The sequence below is a fragment of the Prunus avium genome, chromosome 3 (genome assembly GCF_965620075.1).
Source record: "Prunus avium chromosome 3, drPruAviu1.hap1.1, whole genome shotgun sequence".
In the NCBI taxonomy this organism is placed as follows: Eukaryota; Viridiplantae; Streptophyta; class Magnoliopsida; order Rosales; family Rosaceae; genus Prunus; species Prunus avium.
In genome coordinates this window covers 29,076,321-29,096,188 of record NC_142286.1, presented here as the reverse complement: position 1 = coordinate 29,096,188, position 19,868 = coordinate 29,076,321, and the positions used below count along the sequence as shown (strand labels likewise).

At 35.6% G+C, this 19,868-nt stretch overlaps 1 protein-coding gene across 3 annotated transcripts; it reads left to right on the top strand.

The window, feature by feature from the left end:
- Positions 1–600: 600 nt before the first annotated feature.
- On the top strand, positions 601–19,803 carry EMB2247 (protein EMBRYO DEFECTIVE 2247). Of its 3 annotated transcripts, XM_021956303.2 has the most exons (27): positions 601–902; positions 1,188–1,272; positions 2,517–2,643; positions 2,760–2,843; positions 3,226–3,320; positions 4,457–4,548; positions 5,437–5,490; positions 6,273–6,325; positions 6,426–6,493; positions 6,938–7,013; positions 7,722–7,805; positions 8,814–8,962; positions 9,067–9,184; positions 9,307–9,423; positions 9,894–10,114; positions 10,818–10,907; positions 11,830–11,941; positions 12,831–12,941; positions 13,177–13,314; positions 14,657–14,707; positions 14,792–14,904; positions 16,224–16,371; positions 17,444–17,548; positions 17,692–17,793; positions 18,492–18,564; positions 18,701–18,867; positions 19,329–19,803. In XM_021956303.2, the coding sequence occupies exons 1-27, from the start codon at positions 758–760 to the stop codon at positions 19,452–19,454; spliced, it is 2,904 nt and encodes a 967-aa protein (XP_021811995.2). In that variant the 5' UTR covers positions 601–757; the 3' UTR covers positions 19,455–19,803. The 3 variants fall into 3 exon arrangements, with proteins under 3 accessions (XP_021811995.2, XP_021811997.2, XP_021811996.2); XM_021956305.2 differs by lacking the exons at positions 601–902; positions 1,188–1,272 and having other exon boundaries at positions 2,520–2,653; XM_021956304.2 differs by lacking the exons at positions 601–902; positions 1,188–1,272 and having other exon boundaries at positions 2,530–2,669.
- The last annotated feature ends 65 nt before the right edge of the window (positions 19,804–19,868 follow it).

Sequence of the window (19,868 nt, the reverse complement as noted above, 5' to 3'; positions counted from 1 at the left end):
GTTCTTATAAATTTTAACACACTAAAAACCAATTAGAAAATAACAAGTGGCTAATTTTGGGTTTTTTCTCTCCAAATAGGCTCTATATGAGTTTTTATATAATATGTCACCTAAGAGCACTTCCACTCATTTGCCGTGGCAAAGGGTAAGGGGAGGCAAGGGCTGTTACTATTCATGTGAATAGTGATAGCCCTTGCAAAAGGCTTGTGGTGTTTACATCCATTGCAATGGCAACCACTATTCATATGAGATGTGAGGAGATGAATTTGTATAGAGTTTTGGTGTGGGAAGTGAAGAATATGACTAAGTATTTATTAAAAAAATTCTTAAATTTTTAGTATTTTTTCAGATTTTTTATAAAAAAAATTTAATTTTTTTTTCTTTACTGACATCAGCAAACCCAGTCAACAGCCCAGGCTAGTATTGCCTTTGGGCTGGCCTGATTTACTGAGACCCACAAGCTGCCAGGGCTGTAGAAGTCCGCTGGAACGTCAAATGAGGGCTTGGGCCCTGTCCTGCCCGGACTGGAGGCAACGGTGGAATAGCTACCGGGAGTATTGTAATTTGGCTTTTTTTATAAAAATCACCAAGGACCACATCCGAAATGAGACTATTCGTAATCCGCTAGCTCTGGTGTTTCTCTGCCACTAATAATACCCTTCTTCTTCTTCTACTTCGCTAAAGTCCTAGCAGGGTTTATGCTTATCATCATTCACTCACTGGAATTTTCGACCTCAAAAGAGTTTCTATCAAAACGATGATTCTCCAAACGACCTTCCCTGGCCACTCTCTCTGGTCATCGTGCTCCGCTCACAGGCTCCATTCTTTTCTCTTATCCAAACGTCGTCGCAGTAGTCTCTCCTACTGGCATTTCAATCGTCTTAGGCCTAGGCTCTTCGCAGGTGATTATTCTCTTCTCATTCTTCCAAGTCTTTGTTTGGTTGCTGAGAAAACTCAGAAATAGCTTCGCTTTCATGTATCAATTGGAAGTATTGAGAATTGAACTTAATAAATCAAATAAGTGAACATTAACATATTTGAATTAATTAAAGTTTTTTCATTCTAGTTGGGTTTATAAAACTGTCTGTTTTATTTCACTTCCAATTTTTCAAAACCATTCTAGTCGCAGTTAGGTCACATTGTGATGAAGGCGGTGAATGCATTTATCATTTCTTGTTATGTTTCAGTTGCCGCCTCCGAGAATGGTGTTTTCACTTCTCCAGAGATTGCAAAGACCTTTGATTTTACCTCAGAAGAAGGGATATACAATTGGTACATTATTCTGGACAGAGCCCTTAATCATTATTATGTTGTCTGATACAATGCTATCGTTCTACTGTAAATTTTGATTGTAGAGGCTTGTTGTATGTTTGACGGACTGCTGCTTCTCTGCTGTTGTATTGCTTCTTTGTTCGTATTAATAACCTTATTTTGTTTCTTATCCTAAAAACAAAAAATATATCAGCCCCCCTGAGAATTTAGATAATATTTCAAAATATCTTTTGGTCTTTGACTTCCTCTAATCCAATAAAATTATTCTGGAAGAATACTATGGTATTGTACTCCTTATTTCGTAAATTCCATTCATGTGAAAAATGATCTAAAAATTTGAAACTGAAGTTTTTTGTTGGTGGGATCAGAGATGAGTTTTCCCATTTGTTGAACTGGAGTGTTTGTTTCCGGGATAATATTTGGGTTGGAGTCCACATTTGTCATCTTTCTTGAAGTGATCACATTACCAATCTTTCTTGAGGTGATACTAGTGCAGTGCACCAGACATCTTTTTCAAACTATTTCCATATTGAAGCTTCCCTAAACCAAGGCTTAAAGAAAAAGAAGTATCCCCTAAAAACAAGGTCTCTCGTCTGCACTTTCAGTGGTTAGTTTTCAAGTTTTCTAGTGATGCTTTGAAGTGCATTATGCAGGGCTGGTCCTGAGACTTATGAAGGTTCAAAGTTTATGTCAATTCTTTTGATTGTTTTTTCTTTTGTGTACTTCAGTGTATAAAACAAATGGCTAGTTTTCCAATCTACACTTTTAACTCCACACGCCCCTTATTGATGCCGTATCAGTGTGTACAAATCTCTCTGGCAGTGTAATCATGATTAGAGCTTATTATTGAATTTTGGTTCCTATGAAAATCCACAAACCCTATGTGTCCAGAGTATATGGGTCTCTTGTGGCCCAATTTTTCTTAATTACCTTTTAGTATGTTCCTAGTTAGAATTGGTTTAGATTATTGTTCCACACTAGAACTAAAGATTAAGTCCCTCGGTGATAAAAATTTCACTTTCATGCTGCATTGGCCTATACAAAATGGTATTTGCATCTGCACCTATTAAATGTAGTGTTTGTCATTCTTTAAAAAGAAATTGTATTGCTTCATGCACGTGTTCTTAATTCTTGTTTTGCCTGCATTTTCACATGCCAGTTTGCAGATTTGATCAAGTAGTGCTTACTATCTATTTGTTATGTAAAATCATTGCATATTATTTATGAACTCATGTGATTGTTAGGTGGGAGTCTCAAGGGTATTTTAGGCCAAACCTTGACCGAGGAAGTGATCCTTTTGTGATTTCAATGCCGCCTCCAAATGTTACTGGTTCCTTGCACATGGGACACGCGATGTTTGTGACTCTTGAGGTTGTGAAAGGTGTTCTTATGAATTGGTATTTTATCATGTGGATGAACCCAGACCTAAACTGTAACTCAACTGCTGCTTATGTCTTGTATTCATTTTCCATTAATTACTGCTGTAGGACATTATGGTTAGATACCATCGTATGAAGGGAAGACCCACACTTTGGCTTCCTGGGACTGATCATGCTGGTATAGCAACTCAGGTTTGTCTCTGTACCATAAGCCGATGTTTCCAGATAAGTGTTTCCACTGATTTCACATTTTTATTGCTATGCCTCGCACCATCTTCATTTCCAATTTTCAGTGATCTACAACTGCTTTCATTATTACAACTTCCTTTATAATTCTTGAAGAGTTGAAACGGCTTTGATCTGATTCCTTTTTTTTTTTTTTTGAGTTTATGATTGGGATTTGATCTTCTTAATGATAACTTTGTATGTCAATTTCTGATTCTATATTTGTTCATTGGCTTTGATTTTGTCTTACTTTGTACTTTTGGTATGACTTGGTACTAAAATTGTAACTTGCTTATCTTAGTTTGATATTTTTTTTTGGCTCATACTACTATTACTCTTTTCCTACCAGCTGGTTGTAGAAAAAATGCTTGCATCTGAAGGAATTAAAAGGGTTGAATTGGGTCGAGATGAGTTTGTGAATCGAGTTTGGGAGTGGAAAGAGAAGTATATATGCTTATCTATCTTACATTGTTTATCCTTTCTACCTTTGATTATGAGTTCTGTATTGTCGTTAACTTGTGCATGCTCATATTTTTTACATCATGAAAGAAAAATTGTTGTTTCCTTGTTGCAACACATTGAATTCTTTGTACCGGTTGTTATGCCCTTTATAAAGCAATTTTGGTTGAAAACCATATTTCGACCTGGACGTTTTCGAGATGGCCCTAGTACACTGAATCACTAATAAATAGATACTTTCGTCTATGGCACATCTCCTGAACTTATTAGTTTTCTCTTGCGGTTTTATGCATCATCTCTTCTAAATATCTAGTTATTTCTTTATTTTAGAGATGACTTTTTGGAGAGTGGGCACTTCATGAAAAATGCTAAAAGCAAGCTAGGATTGTATGGAAGTCTCATTTCACAAGTTAACATTAGGTTGGGCAAAAAATGGAGTGACTTATGAAGAACTCTGGAATAGAGTAAAATTTTGGGCTTCTGTTTGGGCATCTGTCACCGAACATTTTAAGGATTACCATTATCCTATTATCTTGAGAGATATGAGAGCTGTCTTAAGATAAGTATACTTAAGAGGTTTGTTCTAGCCTTTTTTAGGGTGGTGTAGCTTCAGTGGTTTTCTCTTCTCTCTTCAGATTGTGGATTCCTCATCCACTCTTTGTGATTAGCTTTTCTACATTAATAAATTGCCGTTTCTCTTCAAAATACCTCCCTTGCAATCAAGCAATGTAGAAAAAGAATGATCACCTTACTCTTACTATTTATACATGCAGCGTGAATCAATGACCATGATCATGATATTCTGCTTCTGAAGATTATTCACAGTTAAAGATTTTACCGAAAAGTACCTTAAATCAGTCATTCATGCCAAAGGCATGTGTATATTTGAAGAATTAACTTGAATCAAAATCTTGTAGCAGTTATGATTCTATTGTTCTGAATCCTCTCTCATATATTCAAACATTTACAGAACCATATAAGAGTAGATTTGCAATTTACTAATCTATACTACATATAATTTCCAGAAAAAAGGTGAACTGCATTTATTTATGTTTAACTGAAAATTGTTATTTCCAATTATACTTGTTATTTCTTAACAGATTATTTATTTATTATATCAGGTACGGTGGAACCATTACAAATCAGATCAAAAGACTTGGCGCATCTTGTGATTGGAACAGAGAGCATTTCACCCTTGATGAACAGCTAAGTCGTAAGGCATTTTTCTATCTGGTTGAACTCTTGTCAATCAACAAAGTATGTATGAGATAGTTTACAACATTGTCATCGGGGTGGGGTGTATGTCATGCAGAACAAAAGATTTAATGATGCCTAGGGAAGTGTTTCAGAATGAGTCAAAGAGTCAGAAAAGTCTAGTTCCTATGATTAGTAACTACGGGATAAGGTAATTAATGAATTATCTAGGGAAGTATGCAAACGTTTGTTTGTTCATAGGGACCAATGTTTTAAAAGGCAAGGCTTAAGCCTTTTGAATATGAATTATGTATACTTTTTTAAAATAATATGGAAATTATAAAATTGTATAAGAAGTATTAGAAGCTGAGTTATTGTAGAGCCAAAGAGATGGAAAGTGAGAAATATAGGTCTTCATGAACTTAAACTACAGTGTTCTTTAAAATCTATGAGCCTTTAGTGAATGGTGAGTTTTGTTTAAAGGGGAAAAAAGACAACTTGAACAGATGCCCTCGTTTGTCTTGAAAGCAAAAGTTAGGGCACACAGGATTCATCTTTTTCGGGAGGTATTCTTCAGCTGCCATGGCGTCACTTCAGTTGCAAAGCTGTACACCTTGCACTGCCTTGCGCTGGACACATACACCTTCTGTGCAATCTGCTAAACCACTCTACCCCTTGCCGGTGCCTCACCTTAATGCACTGCCACAAGGCACACCTCAAAAACGCTTTTCAAAACCTTGCTAAAGACTAAGTAAAGGGGTAGTTAAGCTTTAAAGGTCGCTAATGTTGTAATAAGCTAGTAAATATTTGTATTCTCATTTTTATTATTTTCTCCGAAAAGATTGAAACTTTATATGAAAAGAAAAGGCTTATTTGGTCAAGGCTCATATCCTTTTACTCCTTGCAGGAGCTGTCATTGAGGCCTTTGTCAGACTTCATGAGAAAGGCTTAATCTATCAAGGTATAGCCCCGAGTTCCTCTTAAAGTTGTTCCATAATCCTAGCTCCTGAAGAGGTTTGTTGTGGCCTGGTCCTTTTTTAATGGAGTTCAGTAGGTGGGTTTGTTTTGCTACTGAATCCCCTAGTAAATAGTTTTTGTTATTATGCACTTTAGTTTGTGACAACTATTGTTATTATTTGAAGTCCTTCGCTTTAAGTTATCATAACGTGTGGGGGATGCCTGGTTGTCTACCATAAGCTGCAGTATATTTAGTTGAGTTTTGCTGTTAAATGATCCTTTTTCTTTAATTCTATGTGGGGTGACCATTTCAGGAAATATATGGTGACATCTTTGTACTGCAAATATACTACTAGCATAGTGTTGCATAGGTTTTTGTGTTTACGAAAATTTGAGAGGATTGCATTAATTGAGGATTTTTACATATTAATCCGAGACGAAACTGGTAAGTCAGAATTTCTGTTCAAATATTGTATGTTGAAGTCTACAGTTATGAACTTATGAACAACTTGACGGTTCTTCTCTTATGAACAAGAGCAAAAGTAAAGATGTAAAGAACTAGCTTTCTTCTGTCTACAACAGTTATGTTGCTACGGTGACAGAATCAAGCATTTCTAGTAATAACAGTTGAAGTGATGTTCAGCTTATTTTTATACTTTTTGTTTTTTTCCTGAAATTTTCCCTCTATGTTTTGAGTTGATTGTGGAGAGTCACCTGTAGCTTTATCATTGACCAGCAAGTGTGACTAGCAGCCAAGTAAAACTGATGCATATTTTTTCCCTCAAGGGTCTTACATGGTGAACTGGTCTCCTAGTCTACAAACTGCCGTTTCTGACTTGGTAAGTTACTTCTGGTTTCATGTAGATGTTACTTTTTAATCTTGATAGCTTATGCTTTAAAATGCAATATTTGACGTGGTTCTTTGATATATTTGATCAGGAAGTAGAATATCATGAAGAATCTGGTACTCTCTATTATATTAAGTATCGTGTTGCTGGAGGCTCAAAGTAATTCCCAGCTTACCATTTCTGATCCCCTTATGAAATGTGTTCTTAATCTTTCAGTCTACTAGAATTTAGAAGCAAGTGCTTTCTCTTGTACTATTACTGTATGCTGATTCAAAATATTCAGTACACATATCATTGCTAGTGTTATAATTTACAAGGTAATCAGATCTAATGTTAATCTTCTCAACAACTTTATCTCTCAACAGAAGAAAACTTATTGACACAATAACTGTGACTTCTCAGAGATCAAACCTTGCTAGTTTATTTTGTGATTTGACAATCAACTAATAAAAGAACGAAAAAATGATTGTTCTTTACATGATTTTAGAAGATTTTTAGGAGCCCTTAGGTCTGACTATGTGTGGTGTGTGTCTATGAGTGATATGTTCTAACAATTTTCAGAGGGTATATTATGCACTCTGATTGGTACCTTCCTGTACTCAGGTCTGACTATCTGACAATAGCAACAACACGCCCAGAGACTTTATTTGGTGATGTAGCTATTGCTGTGCATCCTGAGGTGGGTTAAATTTCTTTTCCTGGTATCCTGTAGGAGTTTAGTTATGGATCAACCAGGTGATGACAATTTTTTCTGGTAAGTAATGCTTAAGCAATTTAGACAGGTGATAGGTTCGCAACTTCAGACATCACTTTTGATTTTTGGGATCAACATCTATTTACCTAATCTTTTATATAAATTCCAAACCTAGGCTTTGTTGCGAAGAGCTACATTAATGAATAGTGCTTAGTATAGTTATAAATTCCAAAACAGTTTCCTCCTTCAACACACCTTAAATCTAGTGAGTTATCCAATCCTAGGCACCAAATGAGCCCTCTATGTTGAAAGCAAGCGCAACCTACTCCAAATATGTGGCCCAAAAGGACAATGTTGGAACATATGTTTGGATGATTCACTCGCTGCTTTGTTCCACATACACCAATGAGAAAAAGAAGAATAGGGCCTCCTTTATGGATCATTTTGGCTGTTATTCCCTTGAACAATGTTGGTCTCTATAATATTTGGCTATGTTCTTTTTCCATGCTTTGAAATAATGGAGTTCTCCTTATCCCATTTCATAGTTTTTCTTTCTTTTCCTTTTAGCCAAAGGACAGTAACTTGCATGTTTCTGAACTCCAATCGCTATCATAGCTGTTAGTCTGAATGAAATATTTTATTTTGATTTTGATTTATTCTTGGTAATATCCAATGTTTGACAATGTCATGCAGGATGATCGATATTCTAAATATATTAATAGAATGGCTATAGTTCCTTTGACATATGGCCGTCATGTCCCTATCATCTCTGACAAGGTAAAGTACCTTGGACTACTTTTCTATATCATCATTGTATTTGATGTTGTTATTTTATCGTTAGTATGATGCCAATTAGTCCTGATGTGGGATCTTTGACTAGATATTGTGCTGTAATAGTATTGTCTAGGGACATTTAGAAGCAGAAAGTTAATATAAGAGTGAATTTATTAATGGAAGCCTCATTAAATGGGGCTGGATCTGTGTGCATTTCTTTGCATTAATTAATAATTATGATAGAAAACGAGTGCAAGGTTAGAACTCAAAAAAAGTAGTGATGAGGGTTTAGGGTTTAGGGTTTACATTAATTTTTTTCCCCTTGATACTGAATATTTTCAGTTTTTTCACTTGCTGTAAAGTTCAACTTGGCAGAATAAGCTTTCAATATTCTCCCTGCTAAGGAAAAGAAACACGAGTAATTTTTGTGGTTATGTCCTTGCAGCAGTGAGTTTGTCTTTAATTAGAATCCTGTGCGCATGAAAAGTAAAAAGGAATAATGTTTTCATTAAAGGAGATGAAGATTGATTTCTACTCTTGCTATGTTTTTGCTTTATGCTCCGGGGAAGGTTTTGGGTTTGTAGCTTGCTGTACTCTAATTTTGTCTCACCCATGAACTGGAGTGTGAAGGGCCTTCATAATGTCTGCTGTGTTCTGCCCCATGTTATGTGCTTCAAATTGACATATCTCCCCTTGGGAAAATTCTATCTGATATGCTAACTGAATTCAGGATTTTATGCAAATTACGCCATATTAAATTATACTGCAGACGTTGGGCCAATGGCCTGGAGTCCTGGACTATATTGCTTTACTTCTTTTATAAGCCATCATCTGTAATCAGAAAAAAAAAAACAAAAACAAAAACATCCCCGGAAGATAGATATTTGTTTTTGTTGATAATTGTACTTTGCTATTTGTTGAATCATTACCCTTTAGCTAACTGCCTGCTTCTCATACAAGTCCAGGTAAATAACTTGATATGTGGAACATTAATTGTTTTTCATCTGGCAGCATGTTGATAAAGACTTTGGCACTGGTGTGTTGAAGATAAGCCCTGGACATGATCATAATGATTACAATCTTGCAAGAAAGCTTGGTCTTCCAATACTTAATGTCATGAACAAGGATGCAACTCTAAACAAGGTTGCCGGACTGTACTGGTAAATTCTGTTTCAGTTTTCTTAGATTGTTGAACTTGAATTCACTGGCGAAATTTTTTAATCTTATATCTTTTATTTGGTAATGAAACCTATGATTCTGTTAGTGGACTTGATCGGTTTGAGGCCCGCAAGAAACTTTGGGCAGATCTGGAGGAGACTGGTTTGGCTGTAAAGAAAGAACCACACACTTTACGAGTTCCCAGATCTCAGCGTGGTGGAGAAGTGAGTTGATTGTTTTTCACGTTTGGTATTTCAACTTCCAAATTCTGAAAAGATTAATATAAATTCTCTATGAAGATTTTGTTCTTAATTATATATACTTTTCTCCTTCTTTTGGATATCAGGTTATAGAGCCACTAGTAAGCAAGCAGTGGTTTGTAACGATGGAGCCCTTAGCTGAGAAAGCCCTTCGTGCTGTTGAAAAAGGAGATTTGAAAATCATACCTGAAAGATTTGAAAAGGTATGCAGTATTTGACCTCATTTGTTACTGTAGAAAGAGAAAAGTTAGTCAGTGGGAGAGAGAAGTTAAGTATGAATAGTGAGTTAATTTACTGAATTATCCTTAATTTTTAAATCTTATTATTAATCTTAAGGAACTTAAGGGCGACATAATTGACATTTTGTACTCTTCAGTTGAAAAATAGGGTTTTCTTAAATAACATATAGTTCAATTAAGCATGTGATGGAAGTCACTAGTTCTATGCTCGAAGGGTCTGATATTCAATTCCCAGCACGAGTACAGATATATGTGATGTGCCATGTGCTGGTTTGTTTTACACCTCTAATTCTTTGTATTGCATCATGAATTGAGTACTTTATGGCATTAATGCAATGAGTGTTCAACCCCATTAACTTGTAATTGGTAGTGGCTTACCCAGAAAGATTTGCTAGATTGTTTTACTCACACCTGCGCCTTCTTTAAAATAACAGATTTATAATCACTGGCTATCAAATATTAAGGATTGGTGCATAAGCAGACAACTGTGGTGGGGACATCGAATACCAGTTTGGTACATTGTGGGTAAAGACTGTGAAGAAGAATATATTGTTGCAAGGAGTGACGATGAAGCTCTTCGGAAAGCTCAAAAGAAGTATGGAAGAGATACAAAAATATATCAGGATCCGGATGTTCTTGACACATGGTTTTCAAGGTCTGTTGTTCACAAGATTGCCACTTATTGAAATGTATTTTCTAGAAACTATGAAAGGTCCCACTTTATTCTTTTACAATTATAAAAACTGTCGAATTTTTCAGTAGGTCCTGAAAAAATTATCATGTTGTGTGCTATGTAGAATATAAAAAGATTTTAGGACTAGATTTTAGGGCTGGCCCAAGTGGTGAGCGGAGGTAGGAGAAAGTCAGGACTAATGGAGTTATAAGTTCAACCTGATCTTGTTAGCAAAGACAACAACTGAATATTTCAAATTTACCCAATAGAATGCTTATGCTCCATCATGCTCAATGAAATTAAGAAGCTTCTCTGCAATAGAATTCAAGTTTTAAGTTCATGTATGTGTTGATGGCAGTGGCACACACTATTTTCATCCATTTTATCGTATCTCATGAATTTTACATGTTTAATCGATGCATTATTAATTGGTTTAGCATTTCCTAATGTTTCATACAAATTTTCTTGCTTTGAAATCAAATTCCATTTATTTCCATAAATCCAAATTACCAATATTTTCATGGAGACTGACATTTTCATCCTTGGTAAGGACTTTACTATTTTCTGTTTATATCATATACCTTAAACTTTGAGGACTCCAGCCAGCACTTCCAGGATTTGAGATTTAACGTGCCCTATTTAGATGCTATGTAATTTGACTAAATAAATCTTTTCCTTTTCACAGTGCACTGTGGCCTTTCAGTACTCTTGGGTGGCCAGATGAGCCAATCGAGGATTTTAAGCGGTTTTATCCTACTACAATGCTTGAAACAGGGTATGTGCATCCCTTGCTAGTATTTTCTTGCCATCTTTTCTTGTTTTCTCATCTATTGCTGCAACTCTATCATAATTTGGTCAAATAAGTAGTCCAGTGTATCTCTCTCTCTCTCTCTCTCTCTCTCTCTCTCAACTCCAGTATATCAGGCCTTCTACAGAACCCCACTTTGTCTGCCTCTCAGCCTTCAAATACCTCTCCTTCTGGACCTAACTTCTAGACCGCTACTTCCTCAGCTGGTCTAACACTAGCTTTCCCACAGTTCTCTCACCTGCCCTTCCTTTGCCTGCCAAGTCTAACCATCTTCTGCCCTCGATGATGTGGTGGCTGGATGATGAGGTCTCTCCCATTTGTACGCTGTTATGCTGTTAAATGAGAGAATTGAGGACTGATATGATGTTGTGGAGGTTGAACAAGATGGGAGTGTTTGCCGCAAAGTATTTTTTTCTGGCATTCTTGGGGTGTGAGCAATGGGTTTTTTCCTTGCATTGCAGTTTGGCGTGCTAATCCATCTCCTAGGAAAAAATTGGCAAATATTCTCTCTGATTACCAATGAAATAATGAATGAAATAATTTACACCGCCACAATTAGCCTTCTTCGGCGCAGAATAGGAGTTAAATCTGTTTTTGAGGAACCATATGGTAATGGAACTGCTTTTGGGTGCTGCAAGTTTGGTTTTCAGGGTCATGATTTATATTTTTATTCGTAATAAGATAGTGTCCATGTCACCTTTTCTTTTCTTTTCTTTTCTTTTTGGTAATTTGATAATTAGTTTAATAACACCTTTTATTTTCAGTGGTAGATTTATTATGGTTAGGTTATTGCAAAAGTTTGGAAGGTTTGTTAACTTTATTAGTACTATTAAACTTGCTTACTTGAAAAGTTGTGGAAGTTGATATTGTTGCTTGCATGTTTGAACAGGCATGACATACTATTCTTTTGGGTTGCGAGGATGGTCATGATGGGAATTGAGTTTACAGGGACAGTTCCATTTAAATATGTTTATCTGCATGGTCTCATCCGGGATTCACAAGTGAGTAGAAATTGCATGATAAATACTACTACTTCAATGTTGATATTGTATTTAATTTTGTCATTTTAACTAGTCATTGTTTCTTGAGTGTAGAATTATTTATTCCCATACTCTCCCTTGCGTCCCTACTGTGAGGATCCTCCAAATTCTTTGTTGAAGAAGTTCCTAATTATTTGAATGCCATTAATTTATTGGTTACATTATTTTTATGATATGTTGGGTATTCCCCTTTGGATTGCAGATTTTCTTTTACTCTTCTATGTTCCAGATTGTCTCCAACCAAATTTCTGAGAAGACACTAATTGGTTTTCACAATTCATGCAAGATTGATTCTTAAATAATGAGTGTTTACGCAAAATGGTGTTTTGCAAGTGGTGGACCAATCTATAAACCACTGTTTCTTGCATTCTTTAATGGAATAGGAGTTGTGGATTTTTATTTATTTATTCTTGCAATGTCTTGGCATGTCTACATGAAGTTTGTTTAAAAGAGTACTCAATTAATTTGGAGCGCTGTTCTCCTTGGGTGATCTGGTGCTCATGTATGGAAAGACTTTATCAGACTGTTAAGGATTGAAGCATTGCTTGTTTGATATTTAGGCTAATATGTGGAGATTACTTTCCATGTGGATGACTAGTTTTAGTGTCGTCTGAGCTTTTATTTTTGTACTTGGTTTTACTTGTTACTTACATTTGTATACTATTCGTGTAAATTGGTTACACAAATAGTAGACAGCAAAAAAGAATGTGGATGGTCAAACATTTCTTTGTTGCAACCTTGTTTGTTCCTTCTTGTTTACAGCATTAATTCTCTAATGCATTTGTAGTCTACTCTTATGTTAATTTTGGTATTCTGATGTATTAAACAATTTGTGTAATTATTATTTCAGGGTCGAAAGATGTCTAAAACATTGGGGAATGTCATAGATCCTTTAGATACAATCAAGGAATATGGCACAGATGCTTTAAGATTTACAATTGCTCTAGGGACTGCTGGTCAGGTTTGTTTTGTTCTGACTTCACTTATGCATCAATTCTGCATGTCACTTATACAGACATTGTTGCTTTAAAATATATATATATATATATATATATATATATATATATATATATATATATATTTTACTTCACTTGCTGACCAGAAATATATGTATGCAGTCTTCCACTTTTGCATGTTAATGGTTCTTAGCTTGTACCAATTACCTATCTGGCTGATTTAGTATTCTTTTCTTTCAGGACCTTAATTTATCCACTGAGAGGTTGACATCAAATAAGGCCTTCACTAACAAACTATGGAATGCTGGAAAGTTTGTATTGCAGAATTTACCCAGTCAAAATGATGCATCAGCTTGGGAAAATATACTTTCTTACAAGGTTTGTTTTGTTCTCTCAATTTGTACTGTTATCGTGAAAATTATGCGCTAATGCTTTGCTTGTGGAAAATTGTACTTTTGGTTTTAGTGAATGATGGTATTGGTATGTCTGCATGTATCAGTCCTTTACTTGTGAATTACTTTTCAATTAACCACAGAGAATGATGGCATATGTCTTCATTTGTGAATGTCTGTGCCTGCTTGTGTTTTACTGAACAAAAGTGAAAAAAGCAAATGCTTGAAATACTGCAGCCTTAATGAGCAATTCTTGTTTGTATTCCTTTCTGTATTCTTGCATTAGCTAAAAGCTTTCCTTAGACCCTTATAGCTTAAAAACAATTTCCTTGAAACTGCTCCTGCTTAGAAAGAGATAAATTACAATTTCAGCCTTCGTGGGTGCACTAGAATATGCTGAGGTCATACTCAATTCTTTGCTTTTCACGGTGAAACTTTTTTTTCTTTCTTTTTATCGTTTCCTACATGGATTAAGGAATGGATGGGAGAGGCTAAATGAAAACAGAACTCAATCTCAAGTCATACCAGAAAACTCAAATTGCATACTTTTGCCTGCTTAGCAATGGATGTTTACTCTCTTTTTAAGGATTCACCAGAAAATGCGCCACCTGTGATTAGTTTCTTGTTATGGTGAAAGGTTCTTGTATCACAAAATTAGCCCCAATCTCATATATGTATCTGTAAAGTTATAACTTCCTCTTTAAAGATTCACAAGAACTTAACTTGACCTGATATCTCTAAAGTTAGCTCCAATCTCATATATGTGTTACAAACTTGTCTGCTAATAATTTGAACAGTGGCACATCATGTCTGAATGTGTCTGAATGAATTTACGAATTCTCAATTACCAAAGCAAATGGGTAGAAGTGTATTGTTGGTGTTTGATGCAACTATTTTATAATTAAAAATTCATGAAATGATTTCTGAACACTACTTATCTTCCAAGTTGTTTAGAAGTTACCTCACTTGCTGTCCTCATAATCTTTCTTTAAGTCATAATATCTTTCCACTTTTCTAACTCTCTGGATCTTTCTATAAAATGTATTAAATACGCCAATAGCACGCTGGCTGGTTGTCTCATGGAATGGGAACTAAATAGATTATCCGTACACATGTCTTAGTCACTCAATCTCTCCATGTTCCATGAGATGGGAAATTATTGCAATTACCTGGTGCTATATCAGATCATGGCCCATCATTGTATCTTGTATTTCTCTATTAAATATTGGAAATTTTGATCTTATTCTACTTTAACCGTCATTACACTAATATTATAGAATGATAATCATTACTTGTATTGCTTCTTAAATCAAGACATGCTCTTTCAGTTTGATGAAGTGGAACTCTTGGGCAAGTTACCTTTGCCAGAATGTTGGGTGGTAAGATAATTGTCATGTTAAGTTTTTGAATTGCCTGTTGATTTTACTTCTTTGTGTAATCACTCACTTTTCTTCCTTTTTCAGATCTCAAAACTTCATTTGCTTATTGACACAGTCACCGCAAGCTATGACAAATTTTTCTTTGGAGATGTAGGAAGAGATACATATGAATTTTTTTGGGGTGATTTTGCTGATTGGTAAGTTTGCAATTTTTATTCAAATATTTTACATCAGAAAATAATCAAAAGCTTTATGTTATGTTCCTACATAGAAAATTAAAACTGTAGGAATACAATGCCAAAGGCATTTATTGAGAATAATATACAATGTTTTGGGACTATCCGCCCAATTCCAATTGGTTTTAGGTTGGATACTTGGTTGGATACTCTAACTTTAACATGATATTCATGGAAAATCCGTGTGTCAGGTCCAACGCCTGCTTGTGCTCCACATCTCCCACCACATGTGAGGGGGTTCGTTGATAATATAGAATCCCATATCAGGAATTCTAAGTGTTGCATGACAATATACAATATTGATTGGATAAGGTGAACTGGTTTTGTGTTGGATACTACTTTGACAACATTCATTGGATATGGTGAACGACTACCTTGTGTTTCTGCTTGTGGACCACTTGTCCTGTTAGACAAAGATGTTGGGTTTCACTTTATTCTAATAAAGTCTTGGTATCTTGTCCAAAATAAAAACTTGCCTGACTGGGCATGATCAGTTTTTATATATTCCTTTATGTAAGAGTAATCCAATCTCTTATATGTCTTAAAGGATTTTGAACCTCCCCAAAGAAAACTTTGAATCATAGAAGGCCCAATTTATGTTTGTGGTCAGAGTCTTTTCTGAAAGTTTGCCTTTATTGGTTACTGTGGCTGACAACAATGCAGATTGGTTTTATGGTTAGGAATTTTTCTGGCATGTTGATTTTGTGACAAGAAAATCTCTACTAGGTCAGCTAACCAGCTGGGCCTAAATTTGTATGCCAACTTATAACGTTTCTATGTCTGGTATGATATGAGGATGATAATTACAGGATATTCTTACCAAAAGCGTATATTAAAAAATCCAAAAAGGGAGAAACTATTTGCTGGGATTTGTTTGGATCTTTATATTTGTTTCAAGAAGTTCAAACTCTTAATATTTGTGGCAGCAAGGGATGTGGAGGTGGGTCTTTTGTGGGATGAGTTCATTTTTCAGGTTCCCTTTGGGCTTCGGTTCTTAAGAGTTTAACTATCAGTCTATATTTTATGATTGGAGTAGTTGTCTGCTGTCATGACATATTATGAGGTCTAGCTCTATTTTGCATAGCCTAGCTAGACTAGTGGACAACTTGTCCCCTGTAGTGTACTGTTCTATTTTATCATTGGAAGTGTGATTCTTATTAGACAAAGAAAGGAAAAAAGAATTTTAGCCCCTTTTTTTTAATTTTTTTTTAATACCTTCTGCTAACTCAAATGCACTGATGTTCCTGTTTGCGAACTGTTAATTTCTTTCACTTATGTAGGTATATTGAAGCCAGTAAAGCTCGTCTTTACCACTCCGGTGGTGATTCAGTTGCTTCTGTCACACAGGCAGTTCTATTGTATGTTTTTGAAAACATACTTAAATTGCTACACCCCTTCATGCCATTTGTGACTGAGGAGCTCTGGCAGGTAAATTGATTTACTGTATTCAACACTTGTGTGGAACTCAACTTCTCTACCTAAAAGGTCCTTATTGGTTTCTTTAGGCTCATTTGTTAAAGGAAAAAATATATATTTCTCCTTGAACCATGTAAAGATTTCTACCGAGAAGGAATGGAGATAATTGTCTTAGGTTATTCTTCTCCTTAAGATTACGTACAAGGAAAATTGCCTAGGAAGAATTCGTAATTACATGCAGAATAATATAGTAAAGAGAATAATCATATATGATATACCTAATATGTAGGATTCTTGGTGTCTCTGAAGTCCTCAGAAATTCATTTCTCAGGATTATTTTTCCTTTTCTCATTTAGTAAAACTGGTTGTTGCGAATTGGAATAGATTTAGGTTTTCGGAAGATGTTTGGTTCGCAGAGTTGTCATTTCTATCTTATTTCTCAGCTTATATGACATATCCTTGAAACATTATGTTGTCATCTCTTCCATAATATCTCATTCTCCTTCTAGGATCTCTCTTGGGATTTTACAATTTAGAAGGAATTTGAATGACTTAGAGCTCGAAGATTTATCATATTTGCTGTCTCAAATAAATTATGGTTCTCTGAATCAGAGCCAGTGCGGCAATATATCTTGGTCCAGACATTCTTTGGGTAATTTTTCGTGAAAATGGTTGATAAATAATCCATTGGACCTCACATTTAAGCCAATTAAGATGATCGGAAGGCTGGTGTTCCCACTAAGTTGCAAGTTTTCACTTGTTTAATATTTCATGGGAATTTAAATAGCTGTTAATTGCTACGAAGAAAGTCCCTTGAATGCTTATCTCCACATTGGTGTGTTCTGTGCTAAATAGAGGGGGAAAGTGGATCACGTCTTTAACATTGCCTGTTCACAAGACAAATTTAGGCATGGTTTTGTTTTTATTCATGTGGATAGATTCTCTTTTAGCTTCATTTTGCTACGATAGTTAACTCTTAAGTGTATGCTTTCAATTTAGGTTTCTCTGTTTTCACCTCCATTGTACTGTTATCTATAATGTTTCTCTATTTTCCATTATAAAATGAATGGTTGATTTAATATAGGCACTCCCATATCGAAAAGAAGCTCTTATAATATCTCCATGGCCACTGACTTCACTTCCAAGGAAGAGCAACTCAATTAAGAAGTTTGAAAATTTACAGGCTCTGGTGAGTAAATCTTTCTTCCTGTTTCTCCTTTATTGGCTCCACATCCAAGTCTAGCTGGCACTTTTAGATCTCTTGTATCTTTTCCTTGTAGTCAGTCACGTGGATAATTAAATCACTCAAGTTTGCTTCTTTGTGTTTCTTAGACTAGAGCCATCCGGAATGCTCGAGCAGAATATTCTGTTGAGCCTGTAAAGCGTATATCAGCCTCAATAGTTGCTAACGAAGAAGTCACTGAGTACATAGTGGTACGTATCCATTTCTCCAGCCATGATTTTGCATAAGATTAAAATGTAAGAGCTGATGAGGTGCTTTTCAAGTTTGTTCCTGTATTATTTTGCACTTTTGTGAGAACGAAATGAATAAACTCAGGGTGTAACGAATTGGTGGATCATTGTTCGAACCTTCAGTGAGTGTAGGGCCATAGACTGAATCATTCTTGAGATGTGTGTCCTGGGCCAGATTAGTTTGAGTTCACTGATGCCAGCATCAGAAATCATATCATAAAGCTGTCCATGCCCCCACTAGACTACTATGGGCCAGGTTTTGCTGGCCCAAGCATGGCCCTGCTAGAGCAAAAAGAGTCGGGCTTGGTTTTAATTTTTAAGCATTAAGTTTTGCATATAATCTTGGAGAGTTCGTGCGTCTGAAGTCTCATCAGCAACAAAAGGAAAGGCATGCGGATGAGCTCGGATTTCAATTTTTACAGGAAAACCCTTAGTTTAGAGAAAAAGAAATCGAGATGACTAGTTGTTCTGTCTTTTCTTTTGATAAGTTTATTATTTCAATTCATATATGTTTTTCTTGTATATTCCGTGCATACTTGCTGTCGCAGGGCCATGTCCAACAATTTTAACTTGGGTTGACTCAACTATTTATACAATTATTTGGTTTGGACATAATTATCATTAGCACTAGCTAACTTAAATATTCTATTTTGATGCAGAAAGAAAAGGAGGTTTTAGCACTTCTCTCCAGGCTAGATTTGCAAAACATCCATTTTACAGATTCTCCTCCAGGCACATTTCTTTATGGATTATTTTCCATTTGGCCAAGGGACAGAAATATTCGTGTTTATTTTCATTTATCAATGGCTTTTTCTATGATCTGATGTTGAGCCATATATTTTGGTGGATTTCATGTATTTTACTTCAGGGAATGCGGATCAATCAGTCCACCTTGTAGCTGGTGAAGGACTAGAGGCATATCTCCCTCTTGCTGATATGATTGACATTACTGCCGAAATCCAACGCCTATCTAAGAGACTTTCCAAGATGCAGACAGAATATGATGGACTTAAAGCTCGGCTCAGTTCTCCTAAGGTATGAATTCTGTTTACTAATGTTTAAGCACTTGGGTTTGGTATGCAGGGGGGGAGTACTTTACATGTCTAATTCTCTAAGGATCCATTCAGCTAAACGATTGGATTTAGATTTGATAATAGGGGTAATTTGTTAAAAATTAACAAAAATTAAATATAACCTAAAGCATTAGGTAAGATGTATTTGGAATAACTAGATATGAAAAGCTACCTATACAATGGTTCTCTTAAGAGGATAACTGTAACTTATGGAAAAATGCAGACATCAATAAAGTAGGTTGGAGTTGGCTTCTTAGTTAAATTTTTTGCTTCAAATGTTGAAAAAAGAAACACTAAAACTGAGTTGTGATCTTTCTTGTTATGATGCATGCATGTACTCTTGAGTCCTTTCTTTCTTTTTCATAGTACCTTGGCATGCACATATCTCATGTACCTCTCACGATATCGTCTTTGCTCATGCAGTTTGTAGAGAAAGCTCCAGAGGATATTGTCCGTGGAGTCCAAGAAAAGGCGGCAGAAACAGAAGAGAAGATTACTCTCACCAAAAACCGTTTAGCTTTACTCAAATCAACAGTTGTGGTTACATAATCAGACCATTTGTGATCCCATGCTCCATTTTTTGATTGGATATATCCCATGATCCATATGGGATTTGCATCTTCTGCACTGTGCAGTACTGAGGTTGGCCAACATTATTTTGACAGCAATCTATTACCATCTAAAGGATCAATGTGCAGTAAACTTGGCTTCAAATTAACTAGTCTGGAGATAGCCTTTTTTTTTCTTGTAGCACCGAAGCGTCCAATAGATGCTTGGCCATTAATTTTTTTTTCCCTTGTAAATTTTATATGCTACTCAGGTTGTTTGTAATATGCCATTTTTCTTACAATGTAGGTTAATATAGTTGAGGCTCTAGCCATTTTTGTCCTCTTCACAACTTAAACCAGAGATTGGAGGTGATCTTCCCAAATTTCAGCTGTTGTGAAAATAATCTAAAAACTT

What these genes read in the sequence shown, in the direction of transcription:
- EMB2247 (XM_021956303.2), top strand. Translation starts at nt 758, where the DNA reads ATGATTCTCCAAACGACCTTCCCTGGCCACTCTCTCTGGTCATCGTGC. An exon ending in CTTGACACATGGTTTTCAAG is followed by an intron (nt 10,115 to 10,817) that starts GTCTGTTGTTCA and finishes TCCTTTTCACAG; the next exon opens with TGCACTGTGGCCTTTCAGTA. An exon ending in TTGAAAATTTACAGGCTCTG is followed by an intron (nt 17,549 to 17,691) that starts GTGAGTAAATCT and finishes TGTGTTTCTTAG; the next exon opens with ACTAGAGCCATCCGGAATGC.